Source organism: Microcaecilia unicolor, chromosome 4, assembly GCF_901765095.1.
Source record: "Microcaecilia unicolor chromosome 4, aMicUni1.1, whole genome shotgun sequence".
Lineage (NCBI taxonomy): Eukaryota > Metazoa > Chordata > Amphibia > Gymnophiona > Siphonopidae > Microcaecilia > Microcaecilia unicolor.
In genome coordinates this window covers 295,927,114-295,950,955 of record NC_044034.1, presented here as the reverse complement: position 1 = coordinate 295,950,955, position 23,842 = coordinate 295,927,114, and the positions used below count along the sequence as shown (strand labels likewise).

The following is a 23,842-nucleotide window of genomic DNA, read 5'->3' as shown; positions in this document are numbered from 1 at the left end:
CTAGCCTGTGTGCCTACCCTGCTTGTATATCCTGAGGGTATATCCTGAATCCTGTATCTGTCTGGCTAGTGTGTTTTCCTGGGTGATTATTCCTGTATCCTGTCTCCACCTAGCTAGAGGGTTTACCCTGTGGGTATTCCCGGATCCCCGTTCTTCCTAGTGTGTTACTGCCCTAGTCTCTTGCTCCTGCTAGCTTCTGTACGCCTTGTGTTCCTTGGTCTGTCTTCTGGGTCTTGCTAGTGGCTGTGCAGCAGCACACTGTCTGAGTCTAGTTCCGTGCCCTGTCGCCCTCATGTATCCCAGACCCAGGGTGGGTCCTCTGGATCTTCAGTTCCTGCCTTATCCTGCAAGTCCTGCCGGCCGCCTGCACTTCGGAGCTCAACTCCAGAGGAACGGTGGCTAGGTGCAGGTGAAGCTGTTCCTGTCTCATCTGTTCTAGTTGCCTGCCTTGTACTACTCCAGTCCAGAGTTCCAGTACTGCTCTTCTGTGTTTCCAGTCCCGAGGTGGTCTTGCCTGCCGCTCCTCGGCAGTGGCCCAAGGGCTCACGAACTCCAGTCCTGCCTCGAGGACCTGACAGATGCCAAGGCCCTCGAGAACGCAACACCATGGCTTCCGCTGCCCAAATGGGTGAGGCAGACCTAATTATATACAAGAGCAGGATAATTTAGAAGGTGGACTTTAATAACTGGGTGGGTTGGAGAGGAGTTGGGGCCCTTCTGCTGCTGCATTGTGCCAACTCTGATTCAACTTACTGTTTCCATGTAGGCAGGATGTGGTAGTGAAAGGGCCACAACACCAGCAGCCTGCCTTAATGCCTATCACTGTCTGTGAAATTGAAGTATGGAGGACCACCGGGGGGGGGGGGGGGGGGGGGGGGGGGGAGGGGGGAAGAGAAAGAAAACTGGGGCGGGAAAGCAGGGAAGGCAGCGTAATGTCACCGCAGGAAAGCTTCTGCTGACGGAGTTTGGGGACCCCCGCCAGCCAAGGTATGTGGGGTTATGGTGGGGGTCGAGAGCAGTAGGGAGGTGGGACAAACTTTGGGCTCATGCCCCCTCCCAAACTGAGGCCTGGCTACACCTCTGATGTGCACACTTAAATTATTCTTTAAATTGATCCATTAAGTATTATTCACACCTTTTGGAAATGCACATCTTTGATATCTTGCATTTTAGTTTCTATTTCTCTGTTGTCTGTATATGCAGAATCTGACTTCCTGAAGTTCCAGTTCAGTCTTTTACCTTAAAATTTCTATTACTGATCTGTGGTCCTTGTTTCATATTTGTTGAAGGTCTGTCTGTGTTTTGTGCGTGCTACCAAGGTACAGTATTTTGCTAGCACAGGGGTGGGAAACTTTTATACACAGAGGGCCACAAGAATGCCAGTACTATCCAAAGAGGGCCGCAAACAGAAATTTAACAAATGTGCCATGTAATTCACTGCCAACAAAATTCAATATGATGACTGAATGAATATAAATTGTTACAAGAATAGTCTGTTACCCTATATTTCTGTATTTCCAAACAATTGCTGACACTATCAAACAAGTCCTGTCCCATTGTATCTTTCAACAATTCCACTGACCACAAAACCATGGTTAATGATGTTTGTGCAGGCCATTTTCTCTGTATACTTCCCATGGTCTTCCAGGCCACATAAAATTTAATGGCAGGCCATATGTGGCCTAACCCAGTGCTAGCAAATAGTTTCTGGGTGGATATATGTAGCAGTTCTGTTTGTTCTATTTTCTCACTAGATAGTGTATTGGTGTTTTAGGGCCTAATATAATATCTACAGTGCTGTCTTTTCATGGATAAAACTAGTCCTCTTTGAATCTTGGGAGTTAGTGCTGTTATGGTATGGTAAGGTTCTGAGTGTGTTTTTGCAGTGTGGGATTGTGTGTTGGCCCTACTGAGATTACATCAAACTATTAATGTAATTTTAGTTTGTGATAATATCAGATGAGGTTTTAAAAGATTTTGCAGGATCTGATATATATTGAGGTGGTTGTCTTTATAAAAGACTTGTGTTGGATTAGGTTTAATTTATGAGACACTGCCTCTTCAGGGAGTCTTTAAATACAGCAGAATTATTTCCATAGATGTGTATGTGGTCAAGTGCTTGAAATAACTGAGTTTATGTCATCCATGGTACAGAGATCCATTTTTAAGTTCACATGAAGGCATTAGTGTTCAATAGGATGGCCTCAGCCCTTTCACCACCATGCCAAATTTGTATTCCAAATGCACCACAAGAAAAAACTCACTCACAGGCCTTCAGTCTCACTGTTTGGTAAGGGCCATCCATGGCATCTCTGCACTCTGTCCAGTTATCTTCCTTCCTTCCCCTCCTCTGGTCCACTACCACTAAATAAAAAAGCAGTCTAAAGGTGTGGATCTGCTGTCTAAGCTACACTGCAGATGGCTCTGCTAGTCCCGCCCCCTTCTTATGTGGGCTTCCTGTTTCTAAGAGGCAAGACCAGTAGAGCCATCAGCGGTATGGCCTAGACAATGGTTCTGGGCATTTATGTTTGTATGTTTCTTTTTCACAGGAGGTGGCTTGGTTGCCAGGGGGCTAAGGAAGCTGTGCAACTGGACTGGGGGGGGGGGGCATCCACAAAATTTTTCCCACAGGTGGTTAAAGTGGCCCTGTTAATATCTATATCTATCTATATATGGGGGGGAGGAGGGAACCGCACTACTGCCACCTATATTGTACTTGCTCTGCATTGGAGCAGTATGTGTATGTGTGTATGTGTATGTATGTATGTATGTGTGTGTATATATATATGTACATGTATATATATATATATATATAATGTATACAGGGCTGCACATTGATCCAAATTTTTAATCTCATGATTAATCATATAAATCATTCCCCCTCACATTGCCTTGTCTCCCCTATATCCTACATTGCCCCCCCCCCCCCCCATATTCTGCATTGCACTGCCTGTCCTCACCCCTCATATTCTGCATTGCCATATCTCCATCATATTATGCATTGCTCTCTTTCCCCACTCCCATATCCTACATTGCCCCATCTTTTCCCCTCCCCATAGACTGCACTGCTCTGTCTCTCCCCACCCCCCATATCCCACTTTGCCCCATCTCTTCCCTCCTCCCCCATACTCTACATTGCCGCATCTCTTCCTGCCTCCCCATACTCTGCATTGCCCCTTCTTGTCTCCCTGTACTTTCCCCCTCCCGCTGGCTCACTCATTTTAGGCAGGCTGAAGTTCCTGCACCAGTCCGCTGCTTGTTTTCACTGTGGCTGTGGCAGCAGCAGCAAGCAAAAGGCAGCACGCAGGGATATTCCCCTCTGCACGCTGCTGCTGGCTCTGCCAGACCCAGAAACAGGGTGAGTGTGTATATATGTTTACACACACACACACACACACACACACACACACACACACACACACACACACACCAAAGAACAGGTTCAACACAGGCAGCAGTACTGTGAACTTCCCTCATTTACTCCCTCACCACTGTCCACAGAACATGTATATATATATCAGGAAGCAGCAGCACAGCAGTGGAGGAGTAGCCTAGTGGTTAGTGTAGTGGACTTTGATCCTGGGGAACTGAGTTTGATTCCCACTGCAGCTCCTTGTGACTCTGGGCAAGTCACTTTACTCACCATTGCCCTGGTAGAAAAGAAGTACCTGAATATGTGTAAACTGCTTTGAATGTAGTTGCAAAAACCTCAGAAAGGCGCAGGGGCATAGCCAAACTTAGGCGGGAGGGGGGTCCAGAGCCCAAGCTGAGGGGGCACATTTCAGCCCCCCCCCCCGGTGCCACCGACCCCCCCCCCTGCCATTGCTGAATCCCCCCCGCCACCAACTTTGACCCCCCCCCCTGACATTGTCAACCCCCCCGCCCCCAACTTTGCCCCCCCCCCCCCCGCCAACAACCCGCTGTCACCTACCTTTGCTGGCGGGGGACCCCAACCCCCGCCAGCCGAGCCGAGGTCCTCTTCTTCCCAATCCCGCGCAAGGCTTCATTCTAGTCTGATGTCCTGCACGTTGTACATGCAGGACGTCAGACTCACAGAAACAGAACGAAGCCTTGCAAGATGACTTCGTTCTGTTTCTGTGAGTCTAGAACGAAGCCTTGCACGGGATTAGGAAGAAGAGGACCTCGGCTTGGCTGGCGGGGGTTGGGGTCCCCCGCCAGCAAAGGTAGGCAACAGCGGGTTGGCGGCGGGAAGGGGAGTCGAGAGGGTCGTCAGCAGGGGAGTCCAGGGGCAAATGTACGGGGGCCCAGGCCCCCGTGACCCCATACTGGCTACACCACTGGAAAGGCAGTATATCAAGTCCCATTTCCCTTTCCCTCTTATACACACACATACTGTTGCACTGCAGGACTGGTACTATATAGGCAGTAGCAATGCATAGGCACATGGGCCGTAGAGGGTGCATGGGAAGCAGGGTCACCAAAATTGTGCCCCATCCATTGGCTTCACTTGCTGATATCACAAAAAGGGGACGGAGTGGGAGCATGACAGAAGCGCTTGGGGGGAGTGTCACACAGGATGAATTTGCGTTTTTCTATGCCTTTGATATACACACACACACACACTCACACTCTGCCCCACTGCAGAACATGTACTGCATCAGTGTGCCCTGGCCTGGCCCACAAGCAGTAGAATGCCGATGGCTTTCAGTTTAAATTCAGAGACAGCCCAAAGGTTTCTGCTGCCCTAAGTGAACCTTCTGCTATGTATCCCCTCCCTTGATCCAGCATCTTCTCCTCCCTAACCCCTCCCCATGTCCTACATCTTCCCTCTCCAGGTGTCCAGCATCTCCCCTTCCCTTCCCTCCCCCCTCCCTCCATAGTTCATGTTGTCTCCTTCCCTATTCCCCTATGTCTCGCCTTCCTTATTCCCCTCTCTAAGGTGTCCATCATCTATCCCTCTTCCCTTTCCCCTGCCACTCATGCTGCCACCCTGAGGAGCCATATGGGGTCTTTGAGCACCTGTGCACCATTAAGGCTTGCCACATCCCACCCAATACAACCCTTTCAGAAGGATGGAATGGGGCAGGCTTTGAGCATGTGTGTGTGCTTATGTGGGTGCGGAAAGGTCCATCACTGCTTTGCTGCTGCTTTGCAGACTTTGCCATTGCCACACAACTGCCAACCCACATCTCCCTAGGCAGATGCCTAGTCTGGCTAGAGAAAGGGTCAGTCCTGTTTGGGTTTTAGTGTTGGAATAGCACAGCTCCCTAGTTAATCAGTTCCCTTTCCTTTTGGATTCATGCTTCTCTCACATGTGGCAGCAATGATAACAAAAATATGCATGTGTTCTGAATGTAGATGAGGGGGGAGGTTGGACTGGTTTATAAATAGCTAGCAGCAGAATTCAAGAAAACAAGGAATGAGCATCCAGGATGTTCACTTTTAGGAAAGTGATGACAAAGTAGGACTTCCAACTCGCTCTAGATATTCAGGAAAGGCAGCTATGGTTCTGATTAATTTACTTCCTGGCATGCTGGAGATTTGTAGTCTTCATAGGGAATGCTATAATGAAATCAAAGCTACAAGTCCCAACATGCCATGGGATAAATCTAGGACTGGATTAACTGGTCAAGAAAATCTGGAGTCAGTTGGTAACCCACCCTATAAGAAAATTCAATACAGGAGCAGAAAGGGCAGCCAAGAGAGGTCTTGTGGTCCTTTCCTGCTTCTACCACTCCCACCATTCAGGCATCTCTACTGCTACCAGTCACTGGTGCTAACGCCATTCTGATACATCTAAACTCTAAATTTCAAAAGAACCCTGCTCTTAACAAGGGTGCAGGTAGCAACAAAAATATGCAAAGGTTTCACACTGTAAATGTAAGAATGATAATGTCTGGGGGGAAACCAAGAAAGACAACCTAGGAGCCCAACCTAAAAAGAAAGCAACCAGGCCAAGGATCAGGTGAGCCTGCTGTACTGAGGAAACTCCAGTGGAACCTTAAGCTCTATCAACCATTGCAGAGAATCCAGAGGCACACGAAGAGCTCTAGGGTACTGGCATAATATTATGTTTATAATAGATGATCCCTGCCCCCACCCCTCCAGCTAAGCCTAAGACTAGATGCATGCGGTCTCATGGGAACATACCTTGGGCATTGCCAGCTCCTGATCCAAACCTACTTGGACGTGCAGTGTGAGGAATATCCCAGCACAGAACATGAAAATGAATACCAGCATCTGAGTTAAAAAGAAAAAAAGAGGCATCAGTGCTGAAACCTAAGCTTTTACCTATTACTGTGGTACACATTCATGCTTTGTGCCGAAAGGAGGAATTTCAGCAGTTGGGGCCTGTGGGCCTGCTTTCACTGGAATCTAACTTTGGCACCAGGATTCATATCCCAAGGGTCAAATATAAGTGGTTCCCAAACCTGATCCTGGAGGCACCCGAGCCAGTCAGGTTTTCAGGATATCCACAATGAATATTCATGAGCTTCATGAGCTAGATTTGCATGAGGTGGAGGCAGTGCATGCAAATCTCTCTCATGAATATTCATTGTGGATATCCCATAGGACACACAAAAAAAGATAACAACTTTTCAATGTACCTGGGCCCTCAACCAGCGTTTCTCAACAATCCTGGAAGCACACCTCAGCAGCTGGGTTTTCAAGACCTCTGCAGTGAATATGCATAAAATATAATTAAAAACATTGGAGCCCAGTATCCCATGTATATTCATTCTGGATATCCTGAAAACCAGATGGGTGAAGTGTGCCTCCAGGACAAGGTTAAGAAACACTTCCCCAATCTTATGAAAAAAAAGAAATGGAATGAGGCTGGTATGGGTCCACAACTAGGACCAGACAGTAATGTCCAAAACCATGTTTGAAGGGGAAGCAGTACTTTATCCGTACAATGAGATCTTATAACACTACCCACTCAATATGCGAATTAAGGGATGTTCCTGCACCCAGTGTTCATAGCAGAAGCTTGCCTGGGCACAGGGTAGGGGAGGCCTTCGCACTTTTGTGCATACTTTTGAAAATTCAAACATGTGCATGCCATTTTTCAAGGAACAAAACTATGTGCATCGAATAGTTGGAAACGTGTGGGCATACTATTCCCGGGGCAAGTTTAAAAGCAAACGTACATGCCTGAAAATTTGGCAGACTCTACCAAATGAAAAATACTTTTCACAAATGCAAGCAGTAAGAAAATTACTTCCATGGGGTTAATTTTATAAAAAGACACCTAAAAAATATCAACAAAAATGCCTTTATAAAATAGGCTTGTACAATAATCTCTAGTTCACAAATTCTCACGCACAAATGTGCAGCTGCTCAGAAGATGTAAATGTGTACATGTATTCTAGGCGTCTATAAGTGAATTTTACAAAATACATGTGTACGCTGCAATTCTGCCCCTTCTCTAACCAAAGTACCCCCTGAAACCCTATGTACAGAATGCATAATTTACCTAATATATATGCACAAAGCAGGATTAACCTTGTGGTAGGTCCTAGGCAAACAAGTGCATCAGACTCTCCATTGTAAGATAAATTATATTTTAAAATTCCCTTTCTGGTGCACTTGGTGTTCCTTGGAGCAAGGCAGTCATTAATCAGAGACAACAGAGGTGGCTGCACAGGCCCTGCACTTAACAAAGTCAGCTTTGCAACTTGCAGCTGACCAAAAGTTAAAGCTTCTTTTTTCCCTTTCCATCTCTTTCTCCCTCTCAGTCTCCTTCTCTCTCCCTCCCTCTCCCCTTCCCCCTTAGCAATTGTGTTCCTCAGCACTGAATGATCCTTCCACTCACTGCACTCAGACCTGCCAAGTCTCCTACATTCAGTGGGAGACTCTGGCACTCCTACTGGGGAACTGGGATCTCGCACTGAGCAGTTTCCCCTTCCAGCGGCAGCAGGAAACGTCTTAATAAAACATCATCTCCTGCTGCCGCAGGACCAGTACCACAGCTCTTATCATGAGGCTGGTCCTGAGGCAGCAAGAGATGTCATTTTATCATAGGTGCCGACTCCGTGGGTGCTGTGGGTGCTCGAGCACCCCCAATATTTGCCCCACATGAAGTCCCAGAATGGAAGTTCCCAGCCCCTCTCCTTCCCTCTCCGAGTTCCAGGCCCCCCTCCCTCTCTCTCCTCCGAGTGCTAGCCCGACCTGCGCTGCCCGCCCTCTTCTCCCAGTCTTCCGCCTGTCCTTCGCCTTCCTGCGTGCCGCCCAGAATTTAAAAGGTTCTTACCTCGGGGTCCGGTGGCAGAAGTGAAAGGCAAGCAAGCTCACTGCCACCGGACCCCGAGGTAAGAACCTTTTAAATTCTGGGCGGCACGCAAGAAGGCGAGTGGCAGGCGGAGGACTGGGAGAAGAGGGCGGGCAGCGCAGGCCGGGATAGCACTCGGAGGAGAGATGGAGGGGGGCCTGGAACCTGGAGGAGAGGGAGGGAGGGGGCCTGGAACTCGGAGGAGAGGGGGGGGGGCCTGCAACTCGGAGGAGAGAGAGGGGGCCTGGAACTCAGAGGAGAGAGGGAGGGAGGGAGGGAGGGGGCCTGGAACTTGGAGGAGAGAGAGGGGGCCTGGAAGTTGGATGAGAGGGAGAGAGGGGGGAGGGAGGGGGCCAGGCTGGAACTCGGAGGAGAGTGGGGCCAGGCTGGATCTCGGAGGAGAGGGGGCCTGGAACTCGGAGGGAGGGGGCCTGGAACTCAGGGGGAGGAGAAGGAGGAGGAGGGGAGGGAGGGGAGGGGGAGGAGGAGAGGAGGAGGGGGGAGGGGTAGAATTCACCACCTGTAAAAAAAATAATTCGGCACCCCAATCATTTTGAAAAATTGGCTTCTATGCATTTTATTAAGGTATCTCCTACTGCTGCTGGAAGGGGAAGCGATTGCTGGTGCCAATCAGAGTATGCTAGGGGCGTGGCTATGGAAGGATTGGATGGAGCTGTGGGCAGAGTGGGCTGGACTGGGAACATGCCCTAAATATCCTGCTGAAAAGCTAGTCCCTTGGCAGCTCTGATGCACCTCCGGAGAGCCAGCACTTCTATCTCCTCCCTCTCACTCCCCCTCTCCCTATGGTTTTGTGCTTCTCAGAGGGATAGCATCATTTTAATACCTTTTTGTCTTCAACTCCTCACATGCATTATATGGATGGGCCCTGCAATAGCCCTCTCACCTTCCCAGCCAGGCTCCAGCCAATCTCAGTCACAATCCTATCAGCACAGCAAAGGTGAGTGGAAGGATCATTCATTTGAAATCTTAAGTACCGACGCCCCTGCAATTCCTAATGCTAAGGCCCAAAAGAATACTGGCCAAATCCAATCCTCTTTAACTTCCAAAGTTTCAAGGAACTTAAATCTAAGATGTTCCAACTCTATCAAGCAGTCTCTGGTTCAAATGATGAAACAAAAGGGCATGGAGATAAGGAACAAACTGAAGTCTGTACCCACCACTAATACCCTCATAAAGCTGTTCAACAGCAAGGGGGCATAGAACTTCTCCATGAATGGAAGCAGGAGGCCCTGCGATGCTTTCTTCACTTTCTTTTCCTTCATCTTGACACAGCAACAGATGTCAAACCGAGAATCCTATGGCAAGAACAAGGAGCAACAGCAGCCACTGGTTTAGATTCATTTTCTTTTAATGAGAGGTGCCAAGCTGTTTAAACAATCAGCTGCAATGAACAGGTGACCGACACCACAGTGTCATGTATTTCAGGTACTGCCCCAGAATATTAGATGGTATAAAGTGACATTTCAGTTGTGTTGAGGATAAATTACTTCAAGAATACTCTGTAGCACAAAACAGCTCACTATTGTACAGCATTTTTATGTCAACATTAGTGTTGGCACTGTAAAATATGAAACTCACATTTTTTATTGTTTTTCAGATTAATAACTATTCCCAGTGCTCAAGCTAGAATACGGCTGAATAAAGAATAAACAGCATAAGAACATACTAAATAAAACAATAAAATATGATAAACAGTGTGAGCAGCATAAACCTATAACACCAATAATAGCAAAAAAAAAATCAAATCATAATTAAAAAGTAAAACCACAATTATGAAGAATAAAACAAAAACTGGATTCAAGTGTTTAACATCAGTTATAAAGGAGTGGTGGAACTGAGTTCGATTCCCACTTCAGGCACAGGCAGCTCCTTGTGACTCTGGGCAAGTCACTTAACCCTCCATTTGCCCCTGGTACAAATAAGTAAGCTGCATTGAGCCTGCCATGAGTGGGAAAGCGCAGGGTACAAATGTAACTAAAAAAAAAAAATCAGATTACTCATTATAACTGTGCACGCACACACACACACACACAAAAACAGTCTTGAACAGCAGTGGCATACCTAGCTTGGTTGAAATCGAAAAACAGCACCAAGGGCCCTCAAGATTGGAATAAACAATAATCCTTTATTTGCTAGTCCATTTTAGATGCTAGTTCTTGGAGAACATATGAAGGAGAGATTTTAATTCTAAAGTGTATTGACTACCTATACTCTGGAATGCTCTCCCGCGGGAGGTGGTGGAAAAGAAAACGGTAACGGAATTCAAACATGCATGGGATAAACATAAAGGAATCCTGTTCAGAAGGAATGGATCCTCAGGAGCTTAGCCGAGATTGGGTGGCAGAGCCGGTGGTGGGAGGCTGGGCTGGTGGTTGGGAGGCGGGGGTAGTGCTGGGCAGACTTATACAGTCTGTGCCCTGAAGAGGACAGGTACAAATCAAGGTATACACAAAAAGTAGCACATATGAGTTTATCTTGTTGGGCAGACTGGATAGACCGTGCAGGTCTTTTTCTGCCGTCATCTACTATGTTACTATCAGGCTTATTTTCGAAAGTGATCGCCGGCCATCTTCCGACATAAATCGGGAGGTGGCCGGCAATCTCTCAAAAGCGGCCAAATCGGTATAATTGAAAGCGGCTTTTTTGACAGCATCGCCGCTTTCCCGTTGCCTCGCCGGTGAAAGTTCAAGGGGGCATGTCGGTGGCGTAGCAAAGGCAGGACATGGGCGGGCATGGGCGTGGCTACCAGATGGCCGGCTTATGCGGATATTGGAAAAAAAAGCGGCGTTAAGCAGTATTTCACCGGGTTTACTTGGTCTTTTTATTTTCATGACCAAGCCTCAAAAAGGTGCCCCAACTGACCAGATGACCACCGGAAGGAATTGGGGATGACCCCCCATACTCCCCCAGTGGTCACCAACCCCCTCCCACACTAAAAAACACAATTATAAACATATTTTGCCAGCCTCTATGCCAGCCTCAAATACTGTACCCACCTCCATGACAGCAGAATGTGTGACACCTTTTCTGTTAGGTGCACTGCAGAGTCACATCAGTAATGCATTGTGGTGGGTGTAGGGTAGTGGGCTCTACTCCCATGGTGCTTTTCCCCCTGCTAACTGGGTCAGAGTGTGTCCAGTTTTGTTTCCGGTAGTCCATGAGGTAGTGGCCATTTTTGTAAGCCAGTTTTAGATCCCTTTCATGTGTTACCCACATTAGAGAACTTAGTTATTACCTTGAATGTTGCTGAAAGATGGCATTGTACACCATTCTGCCAGCTCTGACCTACTGCTAATCTCAGTACCAGGGAGACTCTTTGCCAGTGGGGCACAACCTCTGATCTGCAGTTAACTGTGAGTAAACGTGCTTATTCAAATAAAGGACTTTTTCAAAGGGATTAGTCTTCAGGTGTCAACTGGTGTGCCAAGGTTATACAGCAGCAACAAGTCCTAGAGGCCTGCGTGTATGCAGGTCCCTAGAGCACTTTTAGTGGGTACCACAGTGCACTTAAGGCAGGCGGACCCAGTCCCATCCCCCCCACCTGTAACACTTGTGCTGGTAAATAGGAGCCCTCCTAAACCCACTGTACCCACATGTAGTTGCCCCCTTCACCCCTAAGAGCTACGGTAGTGTTGTACATTTGTGGGTAGTGGGTTTTGGGGGGGGGGGGTTGGGGGGCTCAGCACCCAAAGTAAGGGAGCTATGCATGTGGGAGCTTTTTCTGAAGTCCACCGCACTGACCCCTAGGGTGCCCAGTTGGGGTCCTGGCATGTCAGGGGGACCAGTGCACTACAAATGCTGGCTCCTCCCACGACGAAATGCCTTGGATTTTGCCGGGTTCGGGATGGCCGGCATTTATTTCCATTATCGCTGAAAAACAAAACCAGCAATCTCAAACTCGGCGAACTCTGGCATTTGGATGGCCTAAACCATATTATCGAAAAAAAAGATGGCCGGCCATTTTTTTCAATAATACGGTTCCGACCAGCTGTTGCACCGCCAAGAAAATAGATCGCCGACGATCTATTTCACCGGTGACGTTCGATTATGCCCCTCCACGTTACTATATTCAGGACAACCTATTATATCCCTTAATCTGGTGTTTGATGCTGAAACACGGCCCTTATTGGGTGTATGAGCAAAGGACTAGCAAAAGACTACTGTTTATTCCAATCGTGAGGGTTCTTGGTGCTGTTTTTCGATTTTGTCTTTGTGTTGTGTGCTTTGACCCTCTCTTTGTGATTGTACCTAGCTTGGTTGCCACTCGGGGCAGAACAATCCCTCCTCTAGGCCCATCACTTCCCCCCCCCCCCCCCCCCCCCTCCCCGACACTGCACCCTCCCTCCTCCAAGCACTAAGGGGGTGCATTGAACAGTCATGGAGCCGCAGTCTACAGGCGCACAGCTGTCGGCTCTGCCACTCCCCTGCCCCCTCTGACATCAACTTCCTGTTCTGGGGGAAGGGACTGGCAGAACCAACAGCCACACGCCTGTAGACTGTGACTCCATGACTGCTCAATGCATCCCCCTTACTGCCTGCACCCAGGGCAGACCGCTCCCATAGCCCTGCCCTTGGTACGCCACTGTTGAACAGAGATATATAAATAATAGACTAAGCAACGAGACATTATGGCTGAGGAAATATTATGAGCTACTAAGAAGGCTAAGAATTACTATTATGTTCCTTGTTTGTTATTCTATCTCTTTCTTATCCTATCACTTTTTGATTATGGTGTTCCTTTCTTTGTTTTTATATGTACATTATTTGATTTATACATTACTTTGCTATTTGATAAGGAAAGACAGTATATTAAGTTCAATAAGCCATAAACCATTATGAAAGATGAAAAGTTCAAGGCCGGTATCATCTGCCTATTTTTGAGTCAAAAATAGGCAGATGATAACGGCCTTGCACTTGACTTCCAGTTTACTTTTACTTCCCTACAGGTAAGAGTCCTCATCCCATGATCATTTCAGTTCTGATACCTGGGTGTCTGAATCAGGTTTCAATCTGAGGAAGACCTGTGCCCACCTGTAGAGAGGAGGGCACCTGAAAGTACTTGCCTCCTACCTCTTGCCTGCGTGCGTCCAAGGAAACCAGGGCAATAAACATGGACATCTGCAGTAGAAAATCCAGTAGCACAGCCAGGGCAGCGTTCAGGGCAAATGTCCTGACTGCCGGCATCTGTGACAGCGCCCCTGCAGGTTTAGAGAGGAATATGAGGAACTTTAGTCATTGATGGAGGACTGTGGAGGATGGTGACATCACTATACCACAGGCAAGAATATGTACAGTGTTGGGGTTTTTTCATTTTATTTAACTTTTTTTATTTTAAAAAATTTTATTTCCATTTTAGCACATGTGAAGCCTGATTTTATGCAGGATGTGTAGGTAGAAAAAAAAGGGGTGGCCAAGTCAAGACATTTACAATTACAAAAGGCCTGTGGATTGTGGAGCTTTTGGTAAAATAACTATAACGGTGTGGGAAATGCATGTGTATTTGGCAGCAAACCCAGAGTGAGCAGCTTTTTACAAAGAAACATGTCCAGGAAAAAGGGAGCAGCTATGCTCAGGGTGCTGCACATGTAAATGCAGTACTTAGACGCTTAGACTGCAGATTATATGAAACGTCCAGGACAGAGCTACTTAGGAGCTGAAAGAAAAAAAAACTCTTTCCTAGGGGGTCAATATTCAAAGTGATTAACCGGGCAGAAGAGGCTTCTGCCCAGTTAAATCATCTGTGCGCGGCTATCCGCTGGTATTCAGCGGTATTTAACCAGATAGCACCACTGAATATCAGCACTGACCGCCTAAGCTGAAACCGGCTGTTCGGTGATCTGGGGCAGAATTGGCACTTATTTGATTAAGCGCCGATAGTCAGCCCTTAACCAGTTCAGGGGGTCTTTTACTAAGCTGCACTAAACACTAGAGACGCCTATAGGAATATATGGGTGTCTCTAGTGTTTAGCGCATGCTTATTTTTAGTGCGCACCAAAAACGCTACAGCAGTTTAGTAAAAGACCCTATCAGTTAGCCGGCCAAATAGGAATGCATAAATAGCCAAGTACTGGCTGGCTGCACAAACCCAGATATTCAATGCCAATGTCTTCGAACTTCTTCATAATGCTCACAGATTTGATCATGTCGCCCCGCTCCTTAAATCCAAACGCTGGTTACCAGTTTCTTCTCGCATCCACTTCAAACTACTGACCTGGTTTATAAAGGTCTACAGCCTTCAGCTCCTGACTATGTTTCCAATGTACTCATCTGCTATGCTTCTTCCCGCAACCTGAGCTCCTCTCAGAGAGTCATATTGCACCTACCTCCACCCCCCCCAAGAGACTCAATACTACTCGTGCAACAGCTTTTGCTTACATTGGACCTAAACTCTGGAACACCCTACCGCCTGAGCTCAAAACTGAATCATCTTATCCCAATTTCAAGAAAATACTCAAAACCTAGCTCTTTCATAAGGCATTCTCTAATTAATCTCAAGGACACACTTCTACATATACATGTTTCTCTTTCTTTCTCTCTCTCTACCCTTTCCCCTTCATCACATAACCATATGGCTCACTCTTGAGCTTGTTACTTGTGAAGAGGGGAAGGGAATGAACCATCATGATGCCATTTTGGGAATTGGCAGTATATCACATGAAGGAAAATAAATAAATAACTATCCGGGCATAAAGCTGGCAGTGGTGAATACATCATAAGTACATAAGTAATGCCATACTGGGAAAAGACCAAAGGCACATCAAGCCCAGCATCCTGTCCCCCGACAGCGGCCAATCCAGGTCAAGGGCACCTGGCAAGCTTCCCAAACATACAAACATTCTATACATGTTATTCCCGAAATTGTAGATTTTTCCTAAGTCCATTTAGTAGCGGTCTATGGACTTGTCCTTTAGGAAACCATCCAAACCCTTTTTAAACTCTGCCAAGCTAACCGCCTTCACCACGTTCTCCGGCAACGAATTCCAGAGTTTATTTACGCGTTGGGTGAAGAAACATTTTCTCCTATTTGTTTTAAATGTACTACACTGTAGTTTCATCGCAAGCCTCCTAGTCCTACTATTCTTGGAAAGCGTGAACAGACGCTTCACATCCACCTGTTCCACTCCACTCATTATTTTATATACCTCTGTCATGTCTCCCCTCAGCCGTCTCTTCTTCAAGTTGAAAAGCCCTAGCCTCCTTAGTCTTTCTTCATAGGGAAGTCGTCCCATCCCCGCTATCATTTTAGTCGCCCTTCGCTGCACCTTTTCCAGTTCCACTATATCTTTCTTGAGATGCGGCGACCAGAATTGGACACAATACTCAAGGTGCAGTCGCACCATGGAACGATACAACGGCATTACAACATCCTCACACCTGTTTTCTATACCTTTCCTAATAATACCCAACATTCTATTCGCTTTCCTAGCCACAGCAGCACACTGAGCAGAAGGTTTCAGTGTATTATCAACGACGACACCCAGATCCCTTTCTTGGTCCGTAACTCCTAACATGGAACCTTGCATGATGTAGCTATAATTCGGGTTCTTTTTTCCCACATGCATCACCTTACACTTGCTCACATTAAACGTCATCTGCCATTTAGCCGCCCAGTCTCCCCGTCTCGTAATTAACGACTTTGAATAACTTTGTATCATCAGCAAATTTAATTACCTCGCAAGTTACTCCTATCTCTAAATCATTGACTGCTTCTGGCTGAAGATTTACCCCAGGAAACTTTGAAGTGCTTTTTAACACCAGAAAGGTAAGCACAGTTGCCCCATCCAAAAGATCTGTAGACTGACACATCTGCCATGGAGCAAGTGTGAAGGCTGTTGTCAGAATTTTGAAAGTATACCTGAAGTGCTGTTATAAAATTGGAAATACAGTACATACTTATTTTATTGACTCACCCAAACCATGCCTACAATATGCCCCCTTCTAATCTGTTTATGCTGCAGGACTAAATAAGTAAACAGCTGCCTTCTACAATCACTAACCACACATGTAGGAAATATCTGTGTGTAATTGCCACACAAGCCTTCTACAGTCACCTCTTGTATCTACACAGCATGCGCTGTGTTAAACAAAACAGAATGAATTTCATGACTGTTTTTTTACATTTTGTTTTAAAATGACAGGAAACTGACAGTCTCATTTTCATGGCGTTTCAAAACAAGTGCATATCCCTACCCTCCAGGAGCTGCCGCTGTGGATGGTGCAGAATTCAACTGTTAAGTCCTTATTTGTGAAACTATTTGTGTGGCTGTCCAGTAATTTCTCTGCTCTTCTAGGAGGAAAATTGCATCCCATCTCAAACTTACTGGCTCGGGTCATTTGATGTGGACCATGATGTCGGACATGAAACTATGAGCACTGTATTCACAAGTACCTGGCAAAAACTCAATTAGCAGCAACATTCCATGCTACCACACCTGGGGCAAGCAGTTGCTTCCCCATGTCTGTCTTAATAGCAGCCTATGGACTTTTCCTCCAGGAATTTGTCCAAACTTTTTTTTAAACCCAGATACGCTAACCACTGTTACCACATCTTCTGGCAAAGAGTTCCAGAGCTTAACTATTCATTGAGAAAAAAAATATTTCCTCCTACTTGTTGGGCAGACCGGATGGACCATACAGGTCTTTATCTGCTGTCATTTACTATGTTATGTTATATATATTTGTTGTATAAGTATTTCCATGTAACTTCCTTGAGTGTCTCCTAGTCTTTGTACTTTTGGAATGACCACTCAGGATTTTGTAGACCTCAATCATATCTCCCCCTAATCTGTCTCTTTTCCAAGCTGAAGAGCCCTAACCTTTTTAGCCTTTCCTCATACGACCTCCTCCCTAACGATGAGTTGCTTTTCCTTGGCTCCCTCCACTTCTCCTCCCCAATGGTTAAACCTCACATTGTAAACCGTTGTGAATCCTAATCGGAACAACAGTCGGTATATAAGACCTAGATTAGATTACATTAGGTAGAATTTTGGCATTTATGAACGTATGTTCACACACATTACATTATTTGTTTATTGGAATCTATCAACTACCTTTATGAAGAGATTCACCCAAGGTGGTGTACAGCAGGTACAGTTTAACATAAAATTTAGTTTTGTTAACAGCATAACAATAGTAAAATGACCAAATATAAACATTTATACAATCAATGAGGTAAACTTGGATGCAACAAATTGAAACCTAATAATAAGACTACCATGAAACAGAATCAGAAATAGAAACATTTAACAAATATGCCATTATTCTACTGGTTTACACACATAATTGTAACTGTTAGAAGTACCGTTAGAGTGCACCTGAGTTTATGCACTCTGCATGTAGGCCAGTGGCGTTCCTAGGGTGGCTGACACCCGGGGCGGATCGCCAATGCGCCCCCCCAGGTGCAGCGCAACCCCCCCCACCCCCGGCGAAAGGACACCCCCTCGGCGAAAGGACACCTCCCCCGGGTGCATTTTTACCTGATGGGGGGGGGGGGGGGAGTGCCGCGCACCTGTCGGCTTCGCTCGTTCCATGCTCCCTCTGCCCCAGAACAGGAAGTAACCTGTTCCGGGGCAGAGGGAGCACGGAATGAGTGGAGCCGACAGGCGCGTGGCACCCCCCCAGCGGCGTGCAACCTTGGCGGATCGCCCCCACTGCCCCCCCCCCCTTGGTACGCCACTGATGTAGGCGTTCCCTGGGTCTCAGAGTTGTGATGTACGGGTGTATTTTATATATGACACAGAAACATGTGGAGAGTGCATCCGCATATTTACATTGGGCTAGATATTCAGCCTGCATCAGTCAGCATTTGTTTTAGCCAGCGGCAACTTTATACCTGGATATTCAATGCCAGCCCTCATCCAGGCAACAACATTGAATATCCTGGCACACACAGCTGGTGGTAACACATATTTATTTATTTTGTGTTATTTACTGCCTTTTTGAAGGAAATCACTCAAGACGGTGTACAGCAAGAATATGTCAAACATAAACTACAGAAAATTATAGCAGTAAAAATATTCAAATAACAGTACGAAGTATGAAATGGTATGCTACATTACAATGTCACCACAATACGCAATAAAACATTTTAATAGACAGTATAGGTTGTAAGCAAAGATGGAACACATAGATAAGATAAAGTAACAGGAGTAAGAAAATAAGGGACTAGTTTAAAGAAAGTTGCACATGTCAGAAAGGTGCTAGAATATTATCTTAGCTGGCATCTTTCATTAAAGGCCTGGTTGAAGAGCTAAACTTTCACCCCCTTTCTGAATTAGAGATAGTCTTGTGTTAAGCAAGACCTTTCAGCGAGTGCATTTCAGTGTATGAGGCTACTCAGGAGAAGGCTCACTGGCAGATCCTGTGATTTTATGTCCTTTGGAGAGGGTATGGTTAGGGATACTCCTTGGAGGTGTTTATTTATTTATTTATTTATTTGTATTTTGCTCACACCTTTTTCAGTAGCAGCTCAAGGTGAGTTACATTCAGGTACACTGGGTATTTCCCTGTCCCTGGAGGGCTCACAATCTAAGTCTCACAATCTAAGTCCCCCCTCCACTCTACAACATCTACTGACAGTTCCCCCCCCCCCCCCCCCCCCCGAGGGAGATCCTGTTCAAGCACTGTAGACCATTTCCTTTAAGGGCCTTCAAGATCAGACATAGAGTTTTAAATTTAGCCCTGTATTGTACTGGCAGCTATGATTTGCTTTGCAATTTTAGTGGTATATCAAGTGTAATAAACTGATTTTTTAAAAATGGTGTGATGTGGTCACGTCGCTAACAGCTATTATGTCCACATCCTCAGCCTCCCAGGCAGGGGCGTAGCTATGGGGGCCACGGGGGCCTGGGCCCCCACAAATTACGTCCAGGTCCCTGGTTTGGCTGGCGGGGGTCTCCAACCCCCGCCAACTGAAGCCTTCTTTGGCGCCAGCGCTGAAGAAGGCTTCGGCTGGCGGGGGTTGGGGACCCCTGCCAGCAAAGGTATTTGTGAGGTGAGGGAGGGGGGTGTGAGGAGGCGCAAGGCAGTGGCGGGGGGGAGGTGAGGCGAGGCGTGGTGGTGGTGGGGGGGTGGCACTCAAAATGTGCCCCAAAACCTCAGGCTCTGGCCCCCTCCCACCGTAAGGTCTAGCTACGCCCCTGATCCCAGGTCACATGTTGGTAGTTAGATCCCTCTTTTCCATGGCCCTCGTGGTTAAGTGCAATATTTAGCACTGAACCGCATGAAGGCAGGACTGTATTTTGTGTAGTCCTATTTATGAGGTTGCTTCATGCGGTTAAGCACTAAATATTAACACTTAACCGCATAAGTGCTGACTCCACCCCTGGACTGCCCACAAAATAGCTGGTTTCAGCTTAGGTGCTAAATGGCATATTCTGCAGCTCTATCTGGTTCAGTGCCACTGAATATGCCCAGTTAGCCCCAGAAAGGCAATTGAAAGAGTCAAGAGCCCCTCTTGGCCATTTAAATCACTTTGAATATCGACCCCATTGTTTGCAGAGTGTGTGTGAGCATCTTTGTATGCTGGGAGTCACTTGATAAAGGCTTTTATTAAATAGGGCATCTTGTAGAGCTTCTCTCACAGGTGGCATGTTATAAACTAATCCTCTCGTGAAACTCAAAATAGATCTCGATTCACGTGAGGATTTTCAAGATGAGTAGCTCCCAGGATTTATGCTGTGAGGACCCTTGAGAAAGCTACAGCGAAACGGGTCCTTCGGGACCTCACTCTGGGAAGTCGATGAAGGAGCAGTGAAGCACAGACTAACACTAAGCCTACCTGAGATAAGTGCCTTTTTTTTCATGACTAAGTCATTGTAACACGCTATTGCTAGAATTATAGAAAGGTTTTTTCTACCTATGATTACTTTTTAACTGTACGCCACATACAATATTCCGGGTTGAAATATCCGAGTAGGGCGACAGTAGTATGAGGTTTTTCCTCTCTCTCATATAATATGAGCATCACATGGTGGTTATTTACGTATTATTAAGATTCATTATTTGGTTTTGTTATACAACGATAAATTAATCCTCCACAGGCCTATCTTGCTGTTTATCTGCTCTCCTGAGCTTGGAAGAGGGTTATCATCTCACCCGGGCCAACCTAAACAGGCTGATTCAGCCCCAGAGTAGGAATGGAGCTGTGGTTCTAATTTTCTTAACAAAACAAGGACGACTTATCTCAGGACTGGCTGACCCGGGTGAAGCTGAAATCGTTTCGGAAGCCTGATTTATGAGCTTTGTGCTTTGATGGTTTATATTCATTTATAGGCAGTATATAAATAATAAATATATATGTATGTATATGGATTTGGAATCAGTGTCAGAAGAATGACAACATTTAGGCACTCTGAGAAATCCAGGAGGATGGGCAGGAACTAAAAAAAAGCATTCGTAGCTAGAACTGATTTTCAACCCTTTGCTCTAATAAGTTCTCTAACTCTGCAGCTCAGAGAGGGAAGACTACAAAAGTCAGCATGCTTTGAGAATCGGATTTGAAAGGATCACTGCCAAGGATCAGGCCAGTATTTGTTTCTCATTGGTTTAAAAAAATGAAGTAGGAAGTATAAGAAAGGCCCTCTAGTGAATCCTGAATCTGTGCATAAGTGATAAAGAGAGAGAGAGAGAGGAACTTACCTAAGAAGAAGCAGATGGACTCAGAGGTACTGCAGAGAAGCATGCTCGGAGCCACACTCCCCAGGACTCGACCGATGTGCTCTTCTCTCCGCTCCCCAGCTTTCCTCTCACTTCTCTACAGTCCAAATAAAGACCTGTCAGACGGCTCCTAGGTCCATCCATCATACCAGCAGCTACAAAATCCCATTCAACCCAGCAACCTCATGATACCCACAGGACTGGAGGAAAAGCCTAATGGTTAGAGAAGCAGGGAATAGGGAAGCCAGGGTTCAAATCCCACTGCAGCTCCTTGACCTTGGGCGAGTCACTTAGGGGCTTTTTTACAAAGGCGCGCTGAAAAGTGGCTTGTGGTAGTGTAGGCGCGGGTTTTGGGCATGTGCAGAACCATTTTTCAGTGCGCCTGTAAAAAAGGCCTCTTTTTGTTTCCCCGAGAATGGACATGCGGCAAAATCAAAATTGCCACGCATCCATTTTGGGTCTCTAACCTTACTGCCAGCCATAGACCTAGTGGTAAAGAATTTGGGCGGTAAGGACCTTCGCACATCAGATGCCACTGAAAATAAATTATTTTTCAGATGCACTTAGTGGACGTGTGCCAAAAATGAAATTACCGCAAGAGCCACATGGTAGTCAGGCGGTAAGTCCATTTTGACGCACGTTGGGTGTGCTTAGGTGCCTATGCAGCTTAGTAAAAGGGGTCATTAATTCTCCATTGGCTCAGGAACAAACAGATTGTGAGCCTTCTGGGGACAGGAAAATACCTACTGAACCTGAACATAATCTGCAAAATCCAAATAATATAAATAACAGGTGACACCTCAGGGTCAGCCTAGCACACAAATTCCAAGATCATGCCCTGCTAAAACAAAGTTTTTGTTCCTTAGTTTATTATTATTATTATTATTATTATCCCAGGAGAACATGGCAAATGCTTTTCTTATCCAGCAGTGAAGTGTTCATATTGCCTGTCTGCTCTCTGCCTGCCAGTAATGTGGCTGCATTACATGCACTGAGCTAGTGGAGAAACTAGGAACCTGGTTTAGAGCAAATTGGAAAACCGAGAGACATATACCAAACTCAAAATTGAAAATCACACTTGCAAAGTACCATTTTTCACTCTCAGTTCTGCCTAACGCTCATTTCTCCAGTTGAATATAAATGTATTTGCTTGTTTGTCCACTGATATTAGGTCACAAACAGGTGGATGGACAGATTGATTTCCCATAAGGCATTCTTTTGTTTTTCTGTGGTATAAAGGCCTAAAATGACTTTGTTTTATGTGACTGCCCAGCGTTTTCTACAGTAAAGACATAAACAGAGACTTCATCTAGTTTTTTTGGTCTGCCCTCATCTCACCTGATCATCTAATGCTCCAGCTAACTCTCTTCTTGATTTTGTTATGATTTACAGGAGATTTTATGTTTGTTAGTCTTGTTATATGATGTGATATTGTGTATGTTTTATTTTGTACCTCGCTTAGAATTGTAGGATAGAGCAGGTCATAAATATTTTAAATAAAATAAAACAGAGGACTCTTTGGGAGCACTCCGGGTCAGCAACCACGCAGTTTTGTGGGTGCCTAGGTGTTCCTGACTCCTGCTGAAGCTCCTGATTGTCAGCCTCACTTAAAAGTGTCACTGCCATGGGTCCCTTAACAACTACTGGAGCCGAGGCCTTCTTCAGAGCTTCCTTACGTTTGCCCATATTGAAGTGAAGCAAGATCCCATGCTCTCATGCTCTTCAGTTACTCCAAACGGGCGTGACCAAAGGGGCAAGTATCATTTGATGATACCTCACCTCTCACCATGTGCTCCTGAGCATCTGTTCTTTCTCCTGGTCCAGGAGAAAAGTTGAATTCTGTGCAGGCTGTGATAGTTTTTATGAGGCCAACAGAAGAATCATGACTTTGACAAGGCACAGAGAGGTCTCTGCTTTGAATACCCATCTGTAGTCTTAGCAGCTGCTGTACATCTTCACCTTCGAACAGTTCCTCTGTTGGTTCAAGAAAAAGCATCACAGCCCTCAAGAAACCTCAGATGACAAGAGATCAATCCATCTGATGCCTCAAAATGCATGAGTCACTGATTGATGTCTCATGCAGTCTACCCATTGTTGCATGACAGAGGGTGCCTAGTCACTCACCTGGTACTCCAGGACAAATATGAAAATGTTGTCTGCACCCACAGCCAGCACCAGGAATGGGACCACCTCCACAATGATAAGCGAGGAAGGAATGCCAAGGTAAGAGTAGAACCCCATGGAGGATAACACTGACCCTAAGACTACCAGAATCCCACCGAGTCCCAGTGTAATCTTGGAGTCCACCTAGAGTAGGAAGAGAAGAGAAGAGAAGTTATTCTGTATATAGTACTGTTTTCTTTACAACAGCATCAGTATACACAAGATAACTCACAGGGTTTACAGTCCCCCTGCTTCAAGGATAGGCCTGGCTTAACCATTAGGCAAGACCAGATGGTTATCTAGGGTTGCAGATTCAAGGGAGCAGCAATGAATGGCTGCAGTCAAAGCAAAGCAACAGACCCTGACAGGTACACAAACTCAAACGGACCATCAGTGTGTTGTGCCACCCACAGAAAGGGTTGGCAGTTTTCAAATAGTTCATTTACCTATGTAAATGGTTTCTGGAAATTGTTTTGCATATATATATATATATACACATAATCAGAGCAAAGTTTATTGTAGTAGAAGTATGATGTCCAATGATGCCTTGTTGTGAGTTTGTTCTGGAAGGGGTTATGTTGAAGTGGTCCTGAGCACTGAAATCTCTGATGGGGTGCGAGGCTGAAGGTTCACAAAGAAGAGCATAATCGAACGGGGTGCCCAAGTTTTCCTGCGGCCGTCCTCGCAGGACAGCCCCATGAAGGGGCAGGGAAACCCGTATTATCGAAACAAGATGGGCGTCCATCTTTCGTTTCGATAATACGGTCG

At 46.1% G+C, this 23,842-nt stretch overlaps 1 protein-coding gene across 1 annotated transcript in view; it reads right to left on the bottom strand.

The window, feature by feature from the left end:
- Window positions 1-23,842, bottom strand: part of NPC1L1 (NPC1 like intracellular cholesterol transporter 1) — a 97,046-nt gene that overhangs the window by 41,767 nt on the left and 31,437 nt on the right. The window contains exons 6-10 of the mRNA XM_030202494.1: window positions 23,036-23,218; window positions 20,894-21,008; window positions 13,325-13,452; window positions 9,412-9,549; window positions 6,112-6,201 (exon numbers count right to left, since the gene is read on the bottom strand). Of these exons, the coding sequence (XP_030058354.1) occupies window positions 6,112-6,201; window positions 9,412-9,549; window positions 13,325-13,452; window positions 20,894-21,008; window positions 23,036-23,218 (654 nt within the window). The remainder of the gene's footprint in view (window positions 1-6,111; window positions 6,202-9,411; window positions 9,550-13,324; window positions 13,453-20,893; window positions 21,009-23,035; window positions 23,219-23,842) is intronic.